Raw genomic sequence first — 18,531 nt, forward strand, 5'->3', positions numbered from 1 at the left:
ATATTTACCAATGTGCAGATGGTTATGTATTGCAATGTGTAGATAACATGAACTTCGCAAGTGGCTGTGTGGTTTTATTTATCGTCATCACTTAAAGGTCAACTTTTAGTCGTGCACATGACAAACATATACAAACAAAAGTTTACCCTAAATGTGTTACATCTGATTTTAAAGATATAATAACTGTAAAGAAGAATGTTATTATTTTGTTTTGATATTGAATTTTTCTCGTACCTAGGAAGGGCAAGATTTTTTGAAAACAGGCTCAGTGATTAAATCGTACTGATAAACTTGTACGATCGACATGTGAAAGTTATGTGCAAAAATGTTTATAAAAGCACAATGACAAAGAACACACATGTTCTAAGATGTAATCAAGATAGGTGAGGGCTGAATTAAACGCCGATGAAGTTGTTTAGAAATATATACGCAATAGTTTCAGATGTAAAATATTTTTTTAACTAGGCTTCGTAATAGCACATCTGTGAACAAAACAATGAATTATAAACTGTATGTCAAAAATTTATTGTCAAAATACTTTAGTCACTGGGGCACTGAGTACAAGAAAGAAAAATAATCACCCGGAAACCACGCGAGGGAAGGAAACAAAGGCCAAATACGTCACCTTTATTCCCGTTTGTCAGACACATCAACCGGAAACGCCTCCCACTCACTGTCAAACTCAAGCGACTCAGTTGCAAAACAAATTTAAGGAACGACTTCCTTCAGACTCAGTGCAGAGCTTGCATCTTCCTCTCAAAGGACTGGCTTTTACGAAAATGAGTTTTTTCGCCTTCGATCCCGAGCTAGAGCAAAAGTTAAATGACATAGATGAGTTTATTAAGTCGCAATGTGGAGAGGAGTTAACGGCTGGGTTTGACCAAAGCGAGTGGCTTTTACCTTCACAAGCCGGGGAAGCCCCAACACAGCTCAGCTACTGGAACGTAAAAGGTAGTTGTCAGAATTTTGTTCATATAAGGCACTTACGGAGAAAGGATGTGATTTTGGCACGGAAAGGAAGGGTGTAGCGGCGTAACCAAGTTACGTGGCAAACAGCTATCAAAAAAGCTGGGAGTTACAATAATGTTAGTCTACCTCTTAACCTCTTTGGTTAGGTTTCGCTTCTAGATTGGAAAATATGAAGATTTTTTGACCTCAAGATAATTAATTGAACTTGAAAATTTCAGCTAATCCGGACTTTGGGTGGACAAATTCAACAAGAATTACAAATGATTCTCACCACATTACGGCTGACTGACGTTAAGAAAATTTAAACCGCCAAACTCACATAACCTGACCCAAGTTTCAGTGCTACCAAATCGTAAAACTACAGGTTTGAAGTGCTTCACCTGTTATTACTTGTGTTTGAACGATCTTTTATAACAAAACAGGTAGGTGTAGGCGATTTTCAAGCAATGTTTGGTAATTAGATGTGGCGTCCCTCCCGCGAGACAAGCGACCGTTTAGTAATGGTTGCCTTGCCTTGGAACAGTTCATCGCACCCTCTTGTGCACGTGCTTTCTAGATCCGGCTTGGTTCTCTGTTATTTTTTCCTCTTTGTAAGCAAACCCAGACAATTGGTTGACAATAAATGTACTTTCCGCGTGTACTATGCAATGATAAGAGCCTTTTATGAGCTCTCATGGGTCAAGCAGCTGAGACATGGATGGAGCGTTGGCGGTGGCGTGTACTCGTGTGAATATTGGAATCACAGTAATATCTTTAAATGGAAGCATTTACTTTTTGATCAGGTAACAAGCTTTGTAAAGGGTTTTTAAGTGTCAAAAGAAGAAACAGTTTCATTTCAGTGAGTAATCAGTAATTGAAAGATCCTGTTTCCTTCCCGTTCATGACATGTCTAAACGGAAAACAAACTGGTTCTCGTATTATAAGACGTGCGAGCAAGCTTACAAGTTAGCTCATGCACCAAACACCAATATAAATAACAACAGTATTGTACGTCTGCCGTTAACATTACTTCACCGTTTTTATTGGATTTTAACCTTGGCTCCACCAAGAAAAACCAATCAAGGGCATGGCCGCTGATGCAATTAACACGTAATACAACTGCACATACAGTTAACGTAAGGTTAGTTTCATGGTAATTCCTAAAAAAATATGAGAGAAGAACGATAGAAAGTAAACCATAATTACGATATCGAAGTTATAACTTTTGTTCCATGCAGTTTTATTTCATACTGATCACGAATGAAGAGAAGATTCTAAGGTTTGTGAAACGTTCTAAACGCTCCGACATATCAGTTTACCAAGGAAAACGTAAAACCTATGGTACCAAACAATAATCAAAGCTCCTTTTTATTTGTAGTGGTCCAACTTTCTGAAAATACAAAATGAAAATGTAGTGCATGTTTCCATACGAGTAGTCTTAAACATCTATAGAATTGATAAATAATTAAGATGACTTCAAATTTTTCTGCCCTCCTTGAAAACAACATGGGACGAATTTGACAATTTTGAATTTGGTAATGGTAGGATTTGTCAATTGGCCTTCCATTACATTGGCTTTGGTTCCCTATGCGATTTGTTTTCTGACCCAGAAAGGTATGTTCTTTATGTCTTTATTGATGAGAAATACACTACCATTATTTGCAAAAAGGAGAAACATTATTACTTGAAAATGGCCATGGCAGTGGGTGAAACCGAGACGAATGGCTACTGGCCATCGAATTTATTGGAGAGAAATTGCTAAATGCAGCATTTTATGGAAGAACATGGTGTTGTAAGTGTCCACTATCTTCTACTCGTTGCAATCTAAAAAGCGTGGGTAGGTTTGTTTTCAAGCATCAAACATAACAGTTAGAGATGATTAGAGATGGAGTTTCAACCAAACGAAAGCTCAACTGAACAAATGGTAAAATTAGCGTGGAAAATTTGTCCTTCTTAATTCAATCACAACCAAGTAGATTCTCCTGTAATAACATCGTATTGTGTTTTGTATCAAATTAAGAACTTATGAGGTGAGTCAGGAGAATGTCAAAAATAAAAAGAGCCTCTAATGGAACTAAAGAAACAAGGAATTGGGCTTGGTTTTACTGCAGGACATTACACTCTTGATAAGGACTTGCAAACATATGATGCAGTGTACTGACAAATTCCTTCTTTTCTTTTCACTTTTATACTCTCAAATGCAATGTAACTGATACCTCACAATGTGAAAGCAAAAGACGTTTAAAACTGAACTATTAGCAAGTCAATGTTTCGTTTTCTTAGCCTAATACTTCACTGAGAACACCAGACCTGAAGAAAGCAGAGACCAATATGGCGGACAAGATTGACTCAATTTTAAATGTATCATAAGTAAAAACATCAGATTGACATCAGCTGATCTGTTCATTTCATGCTACGTCGAAGGGAAAAAGGTTGAAAACCACCAGACACACAGTAAAGAACAAACCTGTCAAAAAGGCAATTGAAAAATAAGCAAATACTGGTGAACAGGCTTTATTTTATGATAATCATCATCATAGATCTATCAGATGTCACTTGTACTCGCACGAAAAAGTCCATTATCGGCCAAAAGACAGGTAATTATGCTTCCTAGTGAGTATTCGTTGTTGCCTGGAAGGCTTTACAATCATGATATTACTCTTTATAAAGACAATTTGCAAGGGATTGACAGAAAAACAACCAAAAAGCCCCAAAGCCACCAGCACAACAACCATGACAACATGGCGGGCACATTGTGAATCACTGATTCTTCATGCATGCTTCCTAGAAAGATGTTTGCTCAGCACCGTCACGATCGTTGTCCACAACATCTTCCTGTTGTAAAGAACTGCCTGAAGTTTAATTTTTTTCTGAAGTACTTGTGCTTTAAAAAGGATTGACTTTAAAGCTTATAAGCAAATATGTTATTTGGTTCAAAGACAAAGAAACGAAGAGAGACTGCGTAAATTCAAACACAGTTACTGACACAGGTCTACTCTTGACCGGGAAAGAAAAAATTGACAATGTCTACCAAAAACGAAGTGACTGCGTAATTCAACAGTTACTGAAACAGTTGAGGAACCTACATTTGCCAGAGAAAATTACAACATTTGTCGTTTTATGCATTAAACGAGACAATATCTTAGTTATTCAGCAAGGATAGGTCTTCAAAGACTGGTGCCTGAAATTAATCTCAAGGACGACGTTCACTTGGAAAAACTTAGCAAACCAGCAATCCCGCATCTCCTTCAGTGATATCATTTAACTTGTTTTCTACGTTGATTTTATTTCGATAATAAAATTAAGCCTTTATGGACGGTATAAACGAGAAAACATGCAACATTGACCGGAAATTAATTTTCCTTTCACTGAAGAAAATGGTCAGTAAAATTGATAACGTCATCTCGGTCTAACTGTTGCTTTTCCATTAACGTTACAGATTCTTGAAAGTATAGCAATGATGGGACGAAAGCATCGTTTTTATCGCTGCTTCAGTTTGTTAAAAAAAAATGCGCCAGAAGGCACAAGGCATCTACAATTTGGAGATTCATAACTGTGGCTCGCTTTTCCCTGTCCAAATACGGCTATACCATCATCATCTTTGAGTATCTTAAGACAAAGGCTTGGCCTATGGAAAACAGGAAGTTTTTAGCTTCAATATTCGACCTTGACAGCTAAGTTTTATTCCATATCATCCATTCAGCCCACGCACACTGAAGTGATTAGGCAAATGATTTAGTTTAGAAACTTTGTTGCAACCCACGAAAACCTACTGGGAATCTTAGACCGTTAGTCTTCATCAACCAATCCGTGGTCTCCGCTTATTTTTTTAAACAAGGAGTACAGTCTAGATGGCAGGATAAACTTTTGAAGTATACAGCTTACTTAGGTCTAAGAATTTATGTAAGACAAAAAGTGTATGACAAAAAAGATGATAGATATTACATCAAAACAACAGCAGGAGTGTGTCGTGGACGTCAAGTTAATCAGCTGCTGGTACATGTATGCTTGACCAGTTGTTTTGGCAGAAGAAATGTACTGACAGAAGCAATAGCATATACATTGTAGCTTCAAGCGAGAAGAGTTTAGTCATTAGGAATTATAAAGTGGTTTTCTTACTTTTCAGTTCCACTGACAACTGCAAAGCACCCTTTGCTTCAAGAGTTTAAAAGAGGACCAACAATCTCTCCCTAATAGTCCATGATAACTGGGGCATAAGCAATGTTAAAATGAACAAAAGTGTTTCAGTGCAATTATATTAAGTTCTGCAAAATTAATAAACCACAATATCGTGATACATGGCACACAACAAGCTCATCATATCATGGATATTAGTGTGGGAGGAAACATCCACCATGTACTTAAACGTAAGAAACTATATTTAAAAGCATGTTCTGAGCAGAACGAAATTGTTTTCGCCCACGCCAAGCGGAAAAACATGAATCATTCATTTCAATAACTCGTCGGTTGCAGGTGAGGCAATTCAGGGTGCAAAAATTACTGTTTGAACAAGCCTCGTTTTAAAACGACTGGGTAACAAACTGAAAAAACAGCACTAAATCCATTTCAAAAATATATCAAGTTAAAACTGCCAAGCATAATAACTGCTGTACTACTCTTATTTTGTAGAATTTTCGTGTTTTCCTTTATGTGTATGTGTGTGTTAGTCTTCCATAATTTTAAATTACATCCGGTTTTAGCTGGGGTACAATGTTGTCATTTCGAGTTGTTTTTTTTCCTGTTTCATTTCAGCTACTGCTAAATGATTACTTCTCTCACTAAAATCAAAAGCTTCTTTTGAGGGGAGTTGGGTGGAACGGTGTAAATGGTTGGAGTAATTTTACAGGCTTTAAATCAGAAACTTGCTTTGCAGGCTGCAATTTCACGCTAGTATGGTTTTTCCCGCGTGATCTCACAAAAATAACCATGTTGATGATCACGGTGCCTGTGATTTGAAACAATGATACGGGTCAAAGCTTAAATCAACACTTTTTTTTTATCCTCATGATTTTTTACTCAAACTAATCGGTCTAATCACATTTAATGTCGCTGATGCACATCGACCCATGAGCCAAAAAGGAAAATTACTTAAAGCTATTTACGATTTGTGTCACGTACAAAGCAGAGCGGAACTTCAGCGGCTGAACGTGTGCTTCTCATTAGACTTATCAATATTATAAGACAAGGAACTCTTTGTAACTGTCACACTGATTATAACTGAAGTCCCGGCCGTATACTTGTTAGCTTCTGTGCATAGGCTCAACCTTTACATCAAGTCATGATCATTAATTGTTGCAGTTTTGTTAATGCTTAACAGTTGTGAAGCAGATATTTCTAGTTACAGAACACTGAGAATATACTGAAAGTCATCCGGCGTATAGCATAAGAACACCATCGGATGTTTTTCGACTTCTTTTCAATTAGGAGAGTGTATCGCCGTTCCCCTTCCCTCCACTCCAGGACTTGTAACGAGGCAGAGATGTCCTAGTTTGTGGACAACGCAACTTGTGACTAGTGTAGCAACCTTAATATTATCAAAAAAATATGAACCAAGTTCCTTTTTTTTTGCAAACAGCTGAGCCAAGGTTCTCTGGTCCTTGTGGTTCCAAGACGGACGTGCTGCTGAATGATCCTTACACAAAAGATCTACAACCCGAAGTACGGGTTCAAATATTGAACCTTATGGACATGTATGACAAAAGAACAGTCAAAACATCCGGCAAGTACGAGTATCGATTGGGATGGTCAGAAGTAACTATTGTGGCCCGTGCAAGCAAGGAAATTAAAAGAGTTCGAGTATATGTCCAAAGATGCCCTGAAGCAGCAGCGAGAACAAACGACACAACAGGTACGCCACTTAATTTTACATCAACTCATGTAAATGCAGATGCATCACTTTATTCAACCGGCAGGAAGACCCCCATGTATACCGTTGCAAACAAAAAACCTTTGAAATCCACTCTCCTTTCCAAAATGAAATTTTGATGCATCCTGAAGAAGCCGCTTTTTGCATCAGTTCACTTTGTTTCCCGACGAAATTTTACATTTTGACATTACGTCTAATCAAGCAGTCAAGCAAAACATTAAGATATCGCCTCTCGCTTTAATTACTTGTATATCAACGTTAATATTTTTGTTTTACCTTTAACTGGAACAGGTCCTGTTGAGTTACGAGTTAATTTGCAGCACCACGACCAGTCACAGACCGTTGTCTCAGTAGATTTGGGCTCCGTCCACAGAACGGAAGAAGGGAATGCGGTGTACCGACTAGACAAGGCTGATATCACAGAAAGAAACAAATGGGAGCTTGTCGTTATGATTGGTTTGCATACCGGAGACATTACGACTGTCAAGTCAAAACCATTCAGGATCACCACAAGAGCAAGTCAGAAATCCAAGAGTCCAGAACTAGACACCTCAAGTAAGTGTAAAATTGATTAAAATATTAAATATAAAGTTGTCACTAATTGGTTATCATCATTTTGGATCCCCTAGTTTTATCAATTAATACTGTAATTAGATTGCATCAAGCTGACCAAGCAGTTTAAGCCTTTAAACTACAACACTCTTGGAATTTATTTTTAAAACCCACGACAAGTGATGTGGAGACTGACAAACAAGTGCTTTTCATAAACCCAAAAAGACCTGAGATTTCGGTTGAAAAACAAATGGGACCATGAGTCAGATCCATTGGACAACTTTTCCTGCAATGTTTCCCATCTGTACGAAGAAACCATTTTGAGTGCGCTTTGGTAAGGTTGGCTAGGAAAATTCGAAAAACACTATAAAACTCTAAGAAAGAGAGATTAGTTCTTGTGCAAAGTGTAAATTATTTTCTAAACAACCCAGTGAAAATGTATGCAAAAGTTATTCAGCGGAACGTTGTGCTGGAAAAAAAAAACAAGCGAGTATAAAATACCCAGCCTTATAACAACGCATTTCATTATACCGCGTTATTTCTTCAAATCTAGGCTTTCGACAGTGATTTTATTGCGCGTCCTCTGGAACAGTGTAATGTGCTCTCATATTTGTGATCGTGTTGACTGCGTCACTTATATACGTTTCTTTCTTTGTTAGATGCCCTTGGAGATGACGTACACAAGGTATCCTCAAAATGCTGTGAAAGTGCAACAGGCTCTGATATCTCAGAAGTCCCAGCAGGTATGCAAAACTAGTTTCTAAAACTTTGGACAGTTGTTTATTGCATCTAGTACATCCGGTGTGAGTTGCATAAAATTTAACGTCGGGCGTAACTGCTAACGCGAGACCTTCAGCCCAGTCACATTCATTATTTTTACGTCTAACGATAGCATTTACACCAGCCGTTAAGTTTTATGCAACTCGTCCCAGGAAAATAAAATAAGTAGTGTGGTTCACCATGCTTTTTTTCACGATATAATGCTAATATATAACATTAGCCTTATATAATATTCTATATAACATTCTAATATATATAACCACTTTCTTAGTTTGAGACAGTATTATTGAAAACCTGGCCTAAAAGAAAGGCTCCCATTACTTCCAGAAAATGATCCCATCAATAAATTTAATGATTATTCTTGCAAATAGCACAACAGTCGGTTTCAGTAGAATGCCTTTAAGTTGCCAACAAAAGGAAGCTAATAACATAACAGGGCAATGTGAGTATGTACGCTTTACAAAGCGTGAATACATGGGGATCCCCACGCTCGTTTAGAAGGAAACGAACAATTATATTTCCTTCAAGATTAACCTCAAAGCAAAACCACAGTGTTCTGCATGTGCGCGGGCTAATGATGGAAGAAATTATGAGTAGTAAGGATGCACAATATAATTCACTGGGATCACCGTACCCTGAAGGACGAATACACTGATGGTTATAGACAATTTTGCAAACTATTGATCAAGGAGAACAACCCTGCATCCTTGTAGAACTTAGCCTTGGTGTGATAGTGTATGTAGTTCCAAGCTAAGCTTCTATATGCTTCTTCTAACAGAATCGTTTGATACAAGCGCTGTTGTGAACAGAGTAGCGTCAAAGCTTCGCCAGGAACTTTCCAAGTTCCATCTACACGACTCGATTCGCAATCCAACTCAGTCAGTCTTCAGGACGGACCCCCTCATTTTCGGTAAAGTCGTTCTTCGACCAGATACGACATTGGACAAGAAAAAGGTATATAACACACATACACATGACGCTCCTGATATGAAGAGCCCTTGCACAAAATTGTATGAAGGCTCTCCTTGTTCGCTCGTTGCTTTGGACCAATACTGATAGATTTTATGATGCGCAATGATACAATAAAGAATCCAAAGTAGTGTACCATTGCTAGCTAAATTTCAATCTGCCAGTCACTTGACAAAGTTGCCAGATGTACTTGACGATATCTCACTTACTCCCCCCTAACGAAATTCAATGTTTAAGACATCATTTGATTGTCAGTGTTCTGAATGCTCCTTCGCCTTATTCTTTTTGTCGTACTCACTTTTGGCGCCAGTAAAACTGATGATTCTTTCATTTTCCCAGGTATCATCTTACTACAACCGAGATGTTCGTGCTCGTTATGTCGTTGAACAGCCTGATCTTCCAGTTCTGCTAAAACTTATGAGCCGAAACACAACTTGTACGAGTGGTGGACGAAGAAGAGCAAATGGCTTCAAAACTGCTGAAGAGGACTTTTGGTGGGCGTGTGGGCTGTGCTTCTTTGAAAGACGAAAAAAATCAACTGTTAAAGCCCACGTGGCTCAGCGGGTTTGTCAGAAAACATCATTGAGAAAAGAAATGAGACAGAGAAGAAAAGCAATGGGACATTTGAAAAGATATGCAAGCTGTGAATTTAGTACCGAGGGAATTGAAGAGATGGAACAATTCACATGGAAAAGTCCTCTTTCTGTTTAATACTGCTGACATTTACAAAACCAAAACAATGTAGCAATAGCTATTGGTGCAACAGTGAAAACTGTAAGACAGACCATGCGGCAGTTAGTCTGCAGTTTTGGAAACAAAAAATATTAATTTCACTTGTCAGTCGGCTAATCTTGAGCGGGAGTAGGTCGAAGTGCAAGGAAAAAATAGGCTAACGGTTTGTTTTTTGTCAGTTTTAGAACAGTCTGCTAAGACGTAGTGGACTTACCCCTATTTGTGTGGTACTGATCTATCGGATGGTGCTTTTTAAGCATCCGTACAAACACTACAGCGGTACGATGTAAAAACACTGCAATCAATCATTGCGGCATCTTTCTTAAAGATGTGATCTCCAAATACCAAGACTATTTCTATGTTTACGTTCGTTTATTTTAAACTGCATCTCCATTCTTTTTACTGATAGGTTTGAGATTTCGTTCACTCGTTCATAAATATAAACAAACTGTTGCCATGTCCTGGAAGGAAAAAACAATGATTTTTTCCTGATGAACAACTCTTCAGAAACGTCTATATCTGACCTGCTGAATTTCCAGCAAAGTCCAGCTGCTTATGATCAAAGCAGCAGGGAGGTCGCAAAAAATATTAGTCAAAGATTTTTGCCCTCTTGGGGTCTTTTAAGAACATTTTAATTAGGTCAGCAATAGAAGCTTTCTTCAGCTGTTTCTTGTGATAAACATTGACCGCCCAAGCAGAATTTTGTTCCCAATGGAATGTTCAAGGTAAACAGTTAACTGTTATAGTAACTGATGATTCGCAAAGCGTAAAATAGTCGATCGGCTACTTTCTAACGTTATTATTTAAATAACAGGGGTTTACAAACGGGTATATAGACACAAAAAAAATATTATATATATTTGACTTTGTCATTAGAGCTTTTAAAAATTGCATTGTGCAAACACGTGGTCCATTGATGGGCATTCGTTTGGCTCGTCTGGATAATTTGGTTACTTACAGATTTTGAGTAACTGTGTGGTTGATTGAGGCAAATGTTCCAAAATGAACCATTTTGTCTACCAGTAAGTTTTTATCAGTGCACTTCCTTTGCTACAAGCAGTGAAGCCATTTCAGCAAAGTAGATCAAAGTAATTAACAGAAACGATGAACAAGGATGCTTTGATGATTAGCAGAGGAATGAGAAATTATGTAATGTCATATATTTGAATTGTGGGTGAAAGATTTATAGAATAAGAATGAGCGGACTACTCCGAAGATTGCATTTAAGACACATTGGAACTGTGATAACTGGTAACTATTTCAATACAGGTAAAGAAATTTACCGTCTTTCCTCTGTATGGTCCCTTACCTCCATCAATAACCTCCTCTAGTAAGCTCCCCTAAAAGCCTCTTCTCTCTATCATGGTGACTCACAACAGTGTCTAGCACTTTCTATTACTTATAATTAGGCGAAACAATCACTATCACTCTTTATCAGTTCATGCAATAAAATGGTATCAAATAAATGCCTAATCCTCGGAGAACAACTCATGGTCATTTTCTCGACATGATAGGTTACCTTAGCGACGATGTAACCTGTTGAAAACACCCCTAATATTAGTTTATAGTAGTTATAACTCAAAAACGAGCTCGGTGACCCCTAATTTTTATTATGGAACTATAATCTGCATGTTCAGATTCAATTTCCTGCAAAGTTTAAAAAAATTGTAGGAAGGGGTTCAGAGCCACCTCAAATTTTTGAAAATTCTGATCGAATGTTGTGTGTATTCTTATTCTCGAATAAGGCCAATCAGACGCACCTTTGTTGTATTAGGCAATGAATAGCAAAGACACAAATTCCAAAATTTTTACTACTGTGTTCTGATATTATGTAGCAACAATAAGTTGTACTTGATATGTAAAGCGGAGGGGTGAGGGGCAAAAAGCAGGGTTAAGGTTTATTCAATGACTACCATATCTCTGGGCTAATAAAAATGAGACGATTCAAAAACTTGTGGTTTCATTAATTTTTAGTGGACTATCCAAGAGTAACTTATGGTTATCCATAAAAACAACCCGCAAGCCATAGGAAAGCCTATTATTAACAAGAGATTTCACTGGTTTGCCGAGGGCTTGTGTCGGGGTTTATTTCTCAATAGCGTTGCTAAACCTTTAAAGTTTAATAGACCTTGCCAAGTCCACACCCAGAAGGAAACGCGTTCCTTTTGGTTGTGCCACCTTTTCATGCTCAATGTTGAGCATTGCCTGTAAGGATTAATCGGTAGAAGGAGTGGGGTAGGGTGACTAGGGACAATCCTTGGCACGAGGGAGAGAAGGAAGGTGTTAACTTCGCTGTGTACAGGTACAAATGGTTAGACCATGAGCCCATCACTATGGCCAATGTAGACGTAAATGGCATGCATCTTGCGTTCGTTTATGGATTGGGCTGGGAGCGATTGACAATGGTCAAAAAGCGGCTTCCAGTCCGATGTTATTCCCATACTTGTAAAGAGAAAATTGTGATGCGTGGGTTATTGATAACAGTCTGCATTCGGAAGTTTTGAGTATATCACTGCGGAGAGGCAAATGTAGAGCTGCAAGAGACAAAGGGACGAAGAGTTGACAAACAGGAACCCATGACCGGAAACCCATTTCCGAGTAGCTTTATTTTTAGAACGGTTCTCAGGGGACCTTTGGAACCCCCTACAGTTTAAATAAACAATCAAAGAAAAGCAAGGGCAATCAAATTGTTATACGTTACACCTTTTTGCGGCAAAAGTAGCGTTAAAAGTAAACCTAGTCAGGAAAGGGGTAACTCAAGGCATCGCTACAGATGGAGGATCCTAATCATGACCTCTGGTTGATAAAGTATTATGGTTAGTTTTAATTCAAAGACCGAGGGATGCGGCAACGGCTGCAAAAGACAGAAATGTGCAGTTAAGTATCTACTGTGGTCATTGTCCAAGCGGCAGTATGGCCGTGAAGAAATCGTCAAGATATCAAAGCTATCAAATACAGAGTGATTTTACTTCACCCGTGAAACAGAGAATAACACCTAGTACCAAATAGCTACAAGTAGACAAAAGAAGACAATGGAATTAGATAGAGCATCCGTTTTGATCCCCACCCCCCCTCCCCCCAAATCTCCGCCACTATTTGAGTCTCATATTTGTTTGTATATATTTGCGGACTAGCAAAAGACAATTACTGCAACTAAAATGGACAAAGTTAGACCAAAATGATTGACGTTTTGGAAGTTAACCCCAGAATTTTTATTTTAATTGAGCCATGTTTATACAATATATTTATCTAACATAATAACTCTGGATAATGTATTGTTTAATAATGAGAACTGAAACAGATGGCCCTTTAATATAGGGGGGTGTATATATAACATTATGGTAAAATCATACAAGTTCGACAGTGTGTTCTTTCTACGTTTTCTTTTAGTTAAGTACTGTTTTCGCACTGATCAAATGTTTGCTGTCGTTATGAATTTCGTGCGACACACGTGTTCTGTTTTGAATTGTTTCCCGGAAACTTTGCCTTTTTATCAAAGTATGTTTAAATTTGTTTCCCCAGACTACAATAGCTTATTTACCTTATATCTGCCCGTCTTTTGTTCCTTTTGATCTGACGATAGCCTTTCCACTGGTATTTACTGTAGAAAATGGCTTCTTCTCTTATTTATTGTAATCAGCCTCCCTTTTGTTTTTATTTTACCAGCAAATGTTTCTACTGAAAATCATTTTAATCAATAGTAGTTAAATGAAAACAAATGGGATGCTTTTTAGATTTAAGGGTGTCGTAAGAGTATGAAAGTACTTAATTCTAGTAAAAGGAAAACATAGAACGAAAACTACCAGTCTTCTCTCTACTTATAGAGACTAATAGAGACTATGGAGACGCGTTCGAAGGCATCTTTTTCTTTTTGACGAAGGGGGCTTGGCACATGTCCCCTGCATTTCCGACGGCTTTACGGGAGTCCTTACACCAAACAGAGAGAGGGCAACCAACACGAGTTTAGGATTGCGTTCTTAGAACAGAAATATTTTTATCACCATCATCATCATCATCATCATCATTATTATTATTATTACGCGCAGTAAAACTATCTGTATGCACAGTATCAGAAAGCAACACATAGCGCATAGCGAAATCTGTGAGCCAAGCGAAACTTAAAATAGCACGTGAATAATTCTAATAATAATAATAATTATTCTTATTATTTTTATAGCAATAATTATAATAATAATATAATCTTTATTAAAAATGACCAACTCTTAACACAACCCTATGCACTCCTAAAAATTATGTACATTTTCAGCAAATATAAAATTCTCGTATTCAAATTCTTGTGGTATAAGGATAAACAAGTTCAACGTGAAGCTTTAAAATATTTATAAAAAGAAAAAATATATATATATTTAATCTGCGTTGAAAAACAAAGGAAATATTTGCTTCTGAAATATATCATACACTAAAATGTGAAAATTCCAAAACCCCTATTAATCCTAAATGTGAAGAATGTTAAACGTTCTAATCCTAAAGTCTCGCTAGTTGCTTATCGATTTCAAAGTCGGTATCTGTAAAGCCTCCCACGCAGTCGTTTTTAGGGGAGTCCCCTAAAAACGACTGCGTGGGAAGCTAGTAATTGTAATGTTCAGCGGTGCTCTTCGCGTACAACGTGAGCCTCTCAAGCATAGCAGCGCTGACCTCAGGAGGGCGAATGAGACTTTGGCGCGAATCCATGACATTGTTATTATTATTATTATTATTATTATTATTATTATTATTATTATTATTATTATTATTATTATTATATTATTTTAAACTTTTGAATGCCATTTGTTGTAAAATATGGTAGGGCTAAACGCTTAGCCCACTACATCTAAAATATATGCATATAGCTATAAAAATAGAAGTACGAATATCAATATATTATTATTATTATTATTATTATTATTCTAATTATTATTATTATTATTATTATTATTACTACCCGACAGAAAGTGCTCCGCATTCAATTATGGGACGGTTTGGGGGGCCACATTACGCATGCGCACTGAGTCATGATCAGTGCTACAAGTGAACTGTTCAAATTTGCACGAACTGAATTTAACACTATGTCTAGTTGGGAACCTTTTTATTTTATGTCTTTGTTTGTTTGTTTTGTTTTGTTTTGTTTTGTTGTTGTTGTTCTTTTTAACCTGGAGGTAGAAAAAATATCCCCGTCTTCCAAATTATGACTCAGAAAATTCTTTTCTACAGTTTTTACCTCAAAAGCGCCAATTTATTACTGCTCATTAAGATGAAAGACTGTTTGGTGAGAAGCGTACAGTTAGTTTGTAATTGTGATTCAGCGCGCGCGCTTATGATCCCCCCCCCCCCCCCCCCCAAGAAAAAGTAAAATAAAATAAAAACAATCGCAAACTTGAACGTGCGCCCACTCTCGCCCCAGGCTGCCAGTCTTCAAAGTGAGTTATAGAAGAGCTTTCGTTTCTCGGAAATTCTGATTATAGCCTTTTGGGGACAGTATTTACAGGCTTTGTGGTCGATAAGATTTACCCAGAGGCGATGAAAATACAAGAATTTCAGAAATCCAGCTTTAGTGGTACAGTTATTAAAAGATTGAAATAAACTAAGAGACGAACCACAACATGGAGTTCTTTGAAATAATGTTATATATTTATTAAGAACGTGGGGTTCATAGGCGCCACAAGAAGGTGTCCTAGTACTAGCATCCTGGGTACAAAGATGTCCACCATGTATCCAGTGTCTAAGCACCACACAAGCTCAAGTTAAGTAAGGGTGCCAGGTAATAGAGATGGATGAATTCTTGGATTTCAACCGTTTGAGGGCGATTTAATGTCTATTTACATTTCAGAAATGTAATTGAAACCATTTCCAACGTGTGGATCAATTTTATACGTGATCATATATGGATATATGGATCAATACGTGTGGATTATTGGAGTAAGAAACATAATCAGTAACTTTGTTGGACCAGTGTTTACATTTAAAAATAATACAGAAAATCAAGTTATAACCACGCTTTCTTGAGCCTCATTGATGTTTGCATCAAATATTTTGAAAATTAATTTACAATCATGCAGAGAGTTTCCATGTCAAAATCTTCATAATCATGATATATACAAAACTATCCCAGCTTTCACATGGCCCGTGAATCGTGGTAATTTCAGTTGCAGGAAATTCGTGACTTCATAGTTGTACTACTAAGAAGATATTTCTTTAATAGAGCGTATTCCTATTCGTGGTATTGAACTGGAACAAGCTTGCACATGAAACCTTAGCGGGGAAATGTTTTCACTTGCAAATGTGTTTTCTTTTTTTATTATTATTTATTTATTTATTCCCCAGCAAGAGCCTTCATTGCAAGCTAGAGCCAGTTTAATTATCTTCCTAAACTATTACTGCACAAGAAAAGCGTGTAGGATTAATCAGAAAAATAAGCGTGTCCAATTGTGTGAATAATTTCATAAGAGAAGAGAACTGCATGTTTCATTCAAAGTTACGGGCGACGAAAAAAGCTATTTTGACTGAAAACGTCTTATCTATACTAAATGAGGCTTACTTTACACAAAACTGCGTCAAGCAATCCACAATGGCGTATTGATATATTAATAATCACTACCAGGTGACAAGTATGACAAAGCTCTTAACTAAAGTTTCCTAAACAGATTTGGAGTGCTTCCCGAAAACTCCTCAGACTATGCTTTCTGAACATCAAAACTTAAGTGGCGTTGCAGACGACACCTTTGACTTTTTATTTTCGATTGATTTTTGACAAACTCGTTGAATAACGTGGGATTTTATGGTCGATTTCTTTCGGCGTTCAAAGAAGCACCTCCCACAGGCCCACCAGAAATCTTCTTCAGCAGACTTGTGTCCATTTGCCTTTCGAAGAGTGTTGTCCAGCTTGGTTTTTTTCCCCACTAACTTTAACAAGCCAGGGAGCTCAGGCTGCTCAATAGCTCTTTGAATTCTTTCTTCTCCACTGTAATATGTTGTGACCTGCAATGAAACCATCCATTCATCACCACTGTTCAACAACGAAATTAACAATTGGCTCCTGCGTCCGCGTGCGTTCATCGAGATATGAAGCACGCGGGAAGTTTGGAGGGCACGAAAGATGCGTAAGAGTTGCTCGAGGCGTTGAGTACTCTCCAAACTTCCCGCGTGCTTCATATCTCGATGAACGCACGCTGACGCAGGAACCAATTGTTTTATAACATTTACAGCATGGTAGTTTAAATGTTGTATAAATAGATATCCGTTTGCTGACGTTATCAGGGTACCGGAATGGGAGTATGAAGCACGCACAAACAATTGAATTTGGATTTATAAAAAAAATAATAAAATAAAGTTATAAAACAGATAAACTAAAATCAAAATAAAGAAACCAACAACAACTTCATGATTGAAGCGCTGACACGGACGCAATGCGCGCAGAATCGATGACCATGTCTGGCGCGGTTACTATCAAATTTGACACTGATGGACAGTCTAGTGTTTTCGAATGCGACCACTGCAAACACTACAACATCCAACGCCTGTACAGTTATTGGTTTAAAAATATTGTTGATCTTCTTGTATTTTTATGGATCTTGTTGATACTTTCACGTGGTTATTACATAAAGTAGGAGATCGGACGGTTCAGTGGATGTATGTGACTGTACTTCAAGCAAATTGTTTTAAAAGTTGTTCCATGGGTTTTTCGCAGTAGTAAAGAAAACACATGTTGAACAAATTTGTCAGAAACTTCAGCGTTTTTTTAGCAATTTGCAGATAGGATTGAAACTGATTTGTCATTTGTGTGACACAACAGTCAGAATAATATAACAATACACTACCAAGTAACAATATGTACTTATATAGCGCCAAATTAATAATTGCATCATTTGCAAGCTCGGTCAAGGAGAGAAAGGTTATTGTGTGACTGGGACTCACACAGTAACACACCCTGGAAAAGCAGAAATTCAGTGTGGATCCTTGGTGTCACGTGTACGTGAATGCCTGCCTATCCTATACATCAGTGTATATACGTTCTGATGTTTCTTTGTAAGCACGTGAGCAAAACTGTATCCGACGGTCTAGAATCAACGGAACAGTAACTTAGCACACCAAATACAATCACACAGAACGCGAGTTCCAACCTCGCGGATGAAAGCATCAGCTCAAGAAAGTCACGTGACCTGAAAGGAGGTTGCCGTACTGTGAAAACTAGACTTTCTCAAAGTTTGTTTTCATGGAAGTCCAAGTCGCAAATGGCATTTACATCTAGCCATCTGCAGCCAAAGACAACTGATTAATACTCGTTTATGTGAATTGAACCTGGTTTAATGGCCTTAGCTCCCAAGAGTCTCCTGTAGCTCATTGGTAGAGCATCCGAACTAGTAATAGGAAGGTCTTAGGCTCCAAGTACGCCTGTGTCACTTTCTAGAATAATACATTCACCAGGCTGGAAATATACCATCACATTTATTTTAGTAGGGTTATTGTTAACTGCCCTACTGAACCATTATGTTAACGATTCCACCGGGTCCCTATTCAAGTATATTATTTAGCCACTCAAAGTGACAAATGTTTGCTCTCGTTGTGAATTTCGTGCGACGCACGTGTTCTGTTTTGAATTGTTTCCCGGAAACTTTGCCTTTTAATCAAAGTATGTTTAAATTGGTTTCCCCAGACGACAATAGATTATTTACCTTATATCTGCCCGT

The 18,531-nt window shown here is 37.7% G+C and overlaps 1 protein-coding gene across 1 annotated transcript; it reads left to right on the top strand.

The window, feature by feature from the left end:
• Positions 1 to 695: 695 nt before the first annotated feature.
• Positions 696 to 11,325, top strand: LOC146460009 (uncharacterized). Its single transcript, XM_085088723.1, has 6 exons — positions 696 to 951; positions 6,524 to 6,796; positions 7,106 to 7,369; positions 8,026 to 8,109; positions 8,925 to 9,100; positions 9,455 to 11,325. The coding sequence occupies exons 1-6, from the start codon at positions 780 to 782 to the stop codon at positions 9,824 to 9,826; spliced, it is 1,341 nt and encodes a 446-aa protein (XP_084944849.1). The 5' UTR covers positions 696 to 779; the 3' UTR covers positions 9,827 to 11,325.
• The last annotated feature ends 7,206 nt before the right edge of the window (positions 11,326 to 18,531 follow it).

This window comes from Pavona decussata, unplaced genomic scaffold (genome assembly GCF_977016875.1).
Source record: "Pavona decussata unplaced genomic scaffold, jaPavDecu1.1 SCAFFOLD_215, whole genome shotgun sequence".
Lineage (NCBI taxonomy): Eukaryota > Metazoa > Cnidaria > Anthozoa > Scleractinia > Agariciidae > Pavona > Pavona decussata.

What these genes read in the sequence shown, in the direction of transcription:
- LOC146460009 (XM_085088723.1), top strand. Translation starts at nt 780, where the DNA reads ATGAGTTTTTTCGCCTTCGATCCCGAGCTAGAGCAAAAGTTAAATGAC. An exon ending in CAGCTACTGGAACGTAAAAG is followed by an intron (nt 952 to 6,523) that starts GTAGTTGTCAGA and finishes TTTTGCAAACAG; the next exon opens with CTGAGCCAAGGTTCTCTGGT. An exon ending in CGACATTGGACAAGAAAAAG is followed by an intron (nt 9,101 to 9,454) that starts GTATATAACACA and finishes TCATTTTCCCAG; the next exon opens with GTATCATCTTACTACAACCG.